The 7,606-nt window shown below is 35.4% G+C and overlaps 2 protein-coding genes across 2 annotated transcripts; both read right to left on the bottom strand.

The window, feature by feature from the left end:
* Nucleotides 1-2,842: 2,842 nt before the first annotated feature.
* Nucleotides 2,843-4,343, bottom strand: LOC133037104 (uncharacterized). Its single transcript, XM_061113924.1, has 4 exons — nt 4,338-4,343; nt 4,127-4,293; nt 3,646-3,987; nt 2,843-3,546 (listed from the first exon to the last, which is right to left on the bottom strand). The coding sequence occupies exons 1-4, from the start codon at nt 4,341-4,343 to the stop codon at nt 3,270-3,272; spliced, it is 792 nt and encodes a 263-aa protein (XP_060969907.1). The 3' UTR covers nt 2,843-3,269.
* LOC133037344 (uncharacterized) lies at nt 4,299-7,226 on the bottom strand. Its single transcript, XM_061114389.1, has 2 exons — nt 4,989-7,226; nt 4,299-4,889 (listed from the first exon to the last, which is right to left on the bottom strand). The coding sequence occupies exons 1-2, from the start codon at nt 5,703-5,705 to the stop codon at nt 4,479-4,481; spliced, it is 1,128 nt and encodes a 375-aa protein (XP_060970372.1). The 5' UTR covers nt 5,706-7,226; the 3' UTR covers nt 4,299-4,478.
* Nucleotides 7,227-7,606: the final 380 nt, after the last annotated feature.

The raw sequence follows: 7,606 nt of genomic DNA, 5'->3' as shown, positions 1-7,606 counted from the left end.
ACTTGTGGCGAGAGGAAATGGTTGAGCAACCGGAAAACAACGAAAAAAGGAACCGAAATCACAGATTATGACGAACTACTAATCACGTATCCGCATCATCCGTAAATAGAAGAAGCACAAATATACAAAGACAAAGAAACACCGCAGAAGTGTGCTTGGTTTCTATGCAATTAGGAACAACTTCCAATTCAGAGTTAAAAAAATCATGTGCAAGAACATACAAGATTTATTGTTTGGATCCAAAATGCAAGTGGGCACTAACAGCATCCAGAAACGGGCCAACAAAGTCATTCATCATTCGAAAGTACGACAGAAAGATGATACACACTTGTGATCTAAACATCAGATTTGCCGACAAGAGACAAGCTACAACGAAATTGATTGGAAACTACATCAAGCCACGGTTCACCAACATAAAAATAACTCAAACGCCACAAGACATCAGAGGAGAAATGAAACACAAGTATGGGGTCAGAATGAACTACATGAAAGCATGGAGAAGCAAAGAGCACGCGCAAGAAGAATTACGAGGAAAAGCCAACGAATCATACAAAGTTGCGCCCGGTTTTTTGCACATGTTGCAAAAAACTAATCCCGGAACAATAGTGCACATGGAAACAGAGGATGACAACAGCTTCAAGTACTTGTTTGTCGCACTGGATGCATTAATAAAAGGATGGAAGAAATGCAAACCTATAATAGTTGTTGACGGAACTTTCCTTAAATCAACATATGGAGGTACACTGCTCTCTGCTTGTACACAGGATGCAAATGGGCACATTTTTCCACTAGCTTTTTCTGTTGTGGATTCAGAAAACAACAACTCATGGCAATGGTTTTTCACAAAAGTGAGAGAAACATATGGGATTAGAGAGGAACAGTGCTTGATCTCAGATAGACATGAGAGCATAAGTAAGGCAAACTTGTCAAGTATTTCCGTAAATCACACATTGCTATTGTGTATACCACCTGTTAAGCAACCTAAAAGCAACCTTCAAGAAGAATGCAAGCAAGCTGGATAAACCATTCTTCGCTGCAGCCAGAGCATACACAGAGAGGAAATTTGAATACCATATGAGCGAGTTGGACAGCTTGGACATCCGTGTAAGACCATATTTACAATAAGTTGGATACCACAAATGGTCAACATACCACTGCAAAAACAACAGGTATTCAACTATGACTTCAAACATTGCTGAATCTCTAAATGCAGCAAACTTGGCAGCTAGAGAGCTACCAATCACAACACTGATGGAGTCATTGAGAGCATTGATTCAACAATGGACATACACAAACAGGAAAAAAGCACAGAAAACAACAACATTTTTAACACCTACAGCAGAAAAGAAATTAGTCGACAACATTGTGGAATCATTGACAGAAAATGTAATGACATGTTTAATATTTTAGTTGCATTATAGTTTTTTTATAGTTTGTTTTTCGTTGTTATACATATTAACAGTTTTACACTTAATCCGCAGGTAAAACCAATAAACGAGACCATGTTCGAAGTCATTGAACTAACCAGATCATGGGTCATCAACCTCAAGGAGAAAACATGCAGTTGCAACAGATTCCAACTTGATGAGTTACCGTGTGCTCATGCGCTTGCTGTTATAAAAGAGATGAACTTGAATGTTTACAACTACTGTTCGGGTTATTACACCACGCGAACATGGCTTGAAACATACAGCGGCTCAACATATCCGGTACACAATCACACAACTTGGGATGTGCCACAAAACATAAAAGATATCATTGTTCTGCCACCAAACCAAAAAATAAGATCTGGAAGACCAAGGAAACGAAGGTTTTTATCTGAATGGGATACAGAAAAACATAACAGGTGCGGCAAATGTGGACAACACGGACACAATCGAAAGACATGCAACAATCAAGCAATAAAATAGATACATATGAAATATTTGAATTGTTTAATTTTGTGTGCAAATTCAAACAGGTTGATCTGTGATGTTCTAAATACATGGGATTTTATTTTTATGAAATTTGGTACAGCTTTTTACTAGTTTCAAAATCGTTTTGTTACAGTTGCGACCCTTTGTAAAATATTAAGTACCGGAATGACTTCTTCTTTACGCTTTAAAGGCGATCGATCAATAATTGATAAAACATAACTTGAATAAAGGGAAAAGGATTAATGGAATACGAAGAATAAAAATACATTCATAGCACAATTTAGGAAAAATGAAAACATAGTTTGTATTCAGTTGGTTAATAGTTTCTCCATAGTTGTGCGACCGTATATAAGAACTTGAACAATTAAAAAAAACAAACAACTTTGGGAAATACAAACCTATTCAATAAAGATATTATAAGGAGTAAATGTTAAATATCCTAAAAGTTTTAAACCAGGTACATAGTATAAAATCAAATATAATACCTACATTGAAACAACAACACTAAAAATTGTCTGGAAATAGATTCAACAAATAACAGAAAAGAGCCACCAAATTAAAAGATCCTATTTCTTCAATTTAGATGCCTTAGAAGACTTGCTTTGCTTCTCATCCTCGCTGTCAATGCTTTCGTCAATTTTCCTTTGTCCGTACGAGAAGAAAAGTGAAGCAAGTCGGGTACGATAAACTTCGATGTCAAAGTCTGCAGGGACATCCTTTCCGTGGATAAAGAATTCAGCAAAGGCAGCAACATATGCCCCGCAATCACTATAAAAAAACAGAAAGAAAAAGTAAACAGTTTAGAAACTAAAAAACAACATAAAAGAAACTTAAAAGAAACACTTACTTCTTCTGCTGAGACGCAATACCACTAAGCTCCACGATTCTGAATGGAGCTGTAGGGTCGAAAGCGAGGCAGAGCTTGTGCTCTATTCTTCCAGAACCCAAGTAAATCGAAAAACAAAGGCAGCAACACGGAATAAGCCTTCATCGCATTCCTAGCTGCGGCATTCATCTTCGCGGTCCTCAAAGAATTGTACAGAAACAACGTCCCTTCGTTCAAGTCAAGACGCCCAAAAACCCAATGACTTTCCCTTCTTAAATTGATGATGAATAGCACATGATCGGCTTCATACCAAGGCTTGGAATAGGGAATGCGCATACCTCGGATGTAATGCGCTATTGGGTGGGCAGCGTGAATGTGTGACATCTTAGTCTTCATTGACTTGGCCTTGTTAAATTTGTGGTACAATGCTTAGATGGAATCATCAAAAAGACAATCAGTAGTTGCGAAATTCAACGTCACAGCGGAAGAATACTTACCTTTTTTCCGAAGGTAATAGAATATGGTGTTCATATGCTGAGAAAAAAAACAACACAGAAACACAAATGAAAAGGTTGAACAACTGTAAAAAAACTGAAATGCAGTATCAAAACTAAAAAACATTTATAAAGCAACTGAAAACAAACTACCATAACTACAATATAAATTGGAAACTTTACCGAGTCGTTCATAAACATGTCGCATGTGGCCAAATGATAAAACCAAGTTTTATCCTCAACATAATCAACACCTAGCCTAAAACCCGGGGTAAATTTCTTTGCGCCGTCTTCATAACAATTATAATGCCTACAACAACAAACAAACAGCAAAAAAATAGCATTAAAAAAGGAATAAAACTGAAAAAAAAAAACATAATACAAAAACAGATTTAATAAAAACAGTCACCTAGGATGTTTAAGCAATCCTTCACCAATCCAAGCGTCAAATTTTGCCTCAATCTCGGTAGATACGGGATCAGCAAAAGCATCATTAAGAGCATAAAGGCCCTTCACATAAGTCACCATTTTGAAATCCCTATCATCCCCAGATGATTGAGAACCCGAGGACATAAGCTCCATTGGAGTGCTCCCGACATCAGCAGACCCGAAATCAACAAATGGAGATTTCAAGGCCGGAGCACGCTTCCTCTTATCCAACAGAGGTGTATCGAGACGTTGTCCTCGGTTCTTCATCGGCATGAAGGGCATCTGACTTTTCACCAACAACATCTGGATTGGGTGCGGGGACCTAAAAAAGAAAGAATGCATTAAAACAGTTGCAAAACATACTAGAAACTAATGAGCAACCAAAAAGAAACCTAGTTTTTTTGAAAACAATTAAAAGTAAACTTACATGGATTTTAGCAACAGCCTCCAAGCCAGCCAACACAACTTGATCATCATCTATTTCAAGCTGGCTCAACCCATCAAAGAAATCGTCCCCCTTCAATCGAGACTCATCGCCCTTCGGCTTCTCAACATCCTTAACATTTTTATCACTCCCTCCAACATCCTCAGATGGATTCACATCGGCGAAGGAACAAGAAGAATGTACCTTGTCAGCATCATCAGCTTCCCCACCAACTTTAACCAACTCACCACCATCGTCGGAGTCGGAATCAATATTTTCTGGATCAGGCAATTGCTTCTCATCATCCTCGGCATCATCATCATCATCATCATCATCAGCATCATCATCAGAATCTTGAGTTACTAATTCATCCGATGACTTTCCCTGTATCAACCAACATAAATGAAACTTAAATAAAACAGTAAAGAAACTTTAAAAAAAATATAAAAAAACCTAAACAATAAAATAAGAATAAATACCTCATCAGAAGGACGACGATGAATGGCATTAACCTTCTCTTGGATATCCTTAATTACAGTCATTACGAATTTGAAATTAAAATCAACAAAACACCTCAATGAAATGAAGTCCTCGGCCAATGATGATTGATTCGAAATGAGCATCTCCAGCTTAGATTTCATCCAATCAATATCTGCTGAATCAGACTTCTTTGAAGATGACCCACCCTCGAAGGATTGCTTCGCTACACCACGTTCATCAATAGATTCATCGAGAAATAAACCGTCAAGTTGAAGCTGCTGCCTCTCTTCATCAGTAGGACGCATGTTTTTTATCTTCAACTGAACAGCATAATCAAACATAATATGAAAAAAATTAAAACAATTGGAAAAACCAAAAAATAACAACATAAATAAAACTGAAAAGAAACTGTAAATTACCTTCTCCAAAGGTAAATCAAAAATCTTGCCCTTCAAGTCTCGAAGGGTTGGATTTTTGGTGACGATGGTGTTGCTCCAGTTCAGAATCCTGGGAATAGAAGATGAAACTCTCTTACAGAAAGAGTTCACCATTGCAGGACAGCATTCATAAAACCAAACCGTGAAAACCCAAGGACATCCCAATGCCCTATACCAGCCATCATATTGGCCTCCCTTCTCTGCCTTTCTATTTTTCATAATGATCCCATGCTCGATCCTACCTTTGAATGAGTCAATTGTCAATTCAAATGATTCCCTACCCCAACAATACTCATCCCACCGACCACTATCAACTACATCTAGAACAAACCTAGACACTTCTTTGTCAGGAGTATTGCTAAGAAGAAAACACTGAATGAAATACAAAACAGCCATTTTCAAACCAATAGACTCATCTAAACGCCACCGACTACCCAAAAAAGCATCCTCGATGGCTTTGTGGTCAATAGTTTTTACACCACGGAAACATGTTTCTACCAATTGATTTGTTTCCTGTGAAAACAATAACTTGTTGCAATCACCGAAACAATCTAAACCAGAAATCAGGTAAAATTCTTCGGCACTAAACCGTATGCAACGGCCAGCAACCTTAGCCCAAAACTCTTTAGGATTGGGCTGTAAAACTTCCCTTAGTAATAAACTATGTACAACTTGCGGATGAAAAACAAACTCAGGCATATCTAGAAAATGCCCAAACTGAGTTTGACGAAACAAAGAAAGCAAATTAACAGATAAAGTGTTCTTAATATTATCTATCACGGAATAAACACTGGTGCATACACACTTAGATCTGTAAAAATCAGAAGGACTAAATTTACAGTCCCAAACCTACAACATAACGAAAAAGGCCAAAATAAATTATAAATCCTAAATAAAACAGTATGAAAACTGTAATACAACTACAAACAAACTAAAAACAAACTGTCAATGACAAACAACTACACAGACAAAAACAGTAAAGACCTGAAAACGTTTGGAAACATAAAAAAAACAGTAAACAACTAACCCTAAAGGAAATCGAAAAATGCAGTATAAAAAGAACAATAAAACTATATTAAAACAACAAACAAACTACAAAACATATACAACTATAGAAAAATATAGAGCAAAGATTTGAAAATCGTTTTGAAATCTAAAATATAACAGCAAACAACTAAACCTAATGAAAATCGAAAACACATCAAAACATACCATTAACAAACTACTAAAAAACTGAAAAGAAACTACAGACGACTGATTTAAAACACTAAAAACGAAAACAACACGCATAACCTGTAAGCACAAAAAAACACTGAAAATAAAGAAAACAAAACCAAATTAAAGAACAACACCCAGACCAGAATCAAATGAAATGTTCAAAACCAACAATAAATAACTAAAAAAATTAAAAACATAAAACGAAATGCGCAAATGAAACCCTAAAATTACACAAAGCATAATGAACATAAAAACGCCAAAATCTGGGTAAAGTATAAATGAAGGAAAGGGGGAAACGAAAATAAAACTAAAAACCAACCTGAGTCCGATCTTCAGCATGTGTAATAGATTTTTTCCCAGAAATTTCTGGAACCGTGTGCTCCTCCAAGTTGAGCTTCGTTTTCTTCGAAGAATGGGGTCTCACACGCTTGGGCATTGGAGCTTCAAAATCAGAATCAAAATCTTCAATGATTGGGCGTTTACCCTTGGATTTGTTGGCCAACGATTTCTTGCCCATTTTTGATTTCTGTTTGAGAACTGGAGAAGGGGATGAAGATGAACGAGTGATTGCCATCCTATAAATAAGATTGAAAAAAACTGAAACAGAGAGGGAAAACAGTTGCTAAATCGTGGGCTAAGAGGAAGTTGAAAATTCGTGGATGAACCAAAAAGAAGAGGGAAAAACGTGATAAATTATGGGTGGTTAATGGAGGTTACTTGAATTCAAATGAACTTAGAAAACAGAAATGAAGAATCGAAAATGAAATGAAAAGAAAATGAAAAAAGAGAGGGAAGAGAGTATGATTTGATTGATGATGCATGGGGAGAGCACACGTGTATGCATGGTATGATGAGTAAGTGGTAAATGTGTAATAAAAATAACTTTGTAAGTAAAAATGTAGTAATAGGCGTGTGTGGGTAATTTTGTAATAAAGTGTGCAAAATGGATTTTTCATGTAAAAATTTCTAAAATAAATTGTACCAAAATTAATTATTTAAATAATTAATTTTACAATTTATAATATTTTCCTATTTTAATATTAGAAATAATAAGTAGTCTAGAAATAACTATCTAGAAAAGATCTTATTTGACTAAGTATATTTTCCACAAAATTTGAAAAATATCTAATTTAAGTTGTATTAGAAAAAATCTAGAACTTAAATATTTTAAAATTTAAATTTAATTAAATATCAAAAACTAAGTTGTAACCACTTAATTCAAAAATATTCCATTTTAAGTTAATATTCGAAAAGATATTAACCTAAAAAATATCTAAAGAATCTTAATAACCAATGCCTAAAATTCCTCAACTTAATTTTGAAATTTTAAATCCAAAAGATATTCAGATTTAAGTTGGTTAGTTGTAGATAACTAAATATCA

Source organism: Cannabis sativa, chromosome 4, assembly GCF_029168945.1.
Source record: "Cannabis sativa cultivar Pink pepper isolate KNU-18-1 chromosome 4, ASM2916894v1, whole genome shotgun sequence".
In the NCBI taxonomy this organism is placed as follows: Eukaryota; Viridiplantae; Streptophyta; class Magnoliopsida; order Rosales; family Cannabaceae; genus Cannabis; species Cannabis sativa.
Note: the sequence above shows the minus strand (reverse complement) of the source record. Positions and strands in the feature narration are given on the sequence as shown.

Coding starts and splice junctions, on each gene's coding strand:
- LOC133037344 (XM_061114389.1), bottom strand. CDS start 5,705: ATGCCTGAGTTTGTTTTTCATCCGCAAGTTGTACATAGTTTATTACTA. Junction 4,890..4,988: donor TTGATTTACCTTTGGAGAAG/GTAATTTACAGT, acceptor TATGCTGTTCAG/TTGAAGATAAAAAACATGCG.
- LOC133037104 (XM_061113924.1), bottom strand. Junction 3,988..4,126: donor ATAGATGATGATCAAGTTGT/GTTGGCTGGCTT, acceptor TTTCTTTTTTAG/GTCCCCGCACCCAATCCAGA. Junction 3,547..3,645: donor GGATTGCTTAAACATCCTAG/GTGACTGTTTTT, acceptor TTGTTGTTGTAG/GCATTATAATTGTTATGAAG.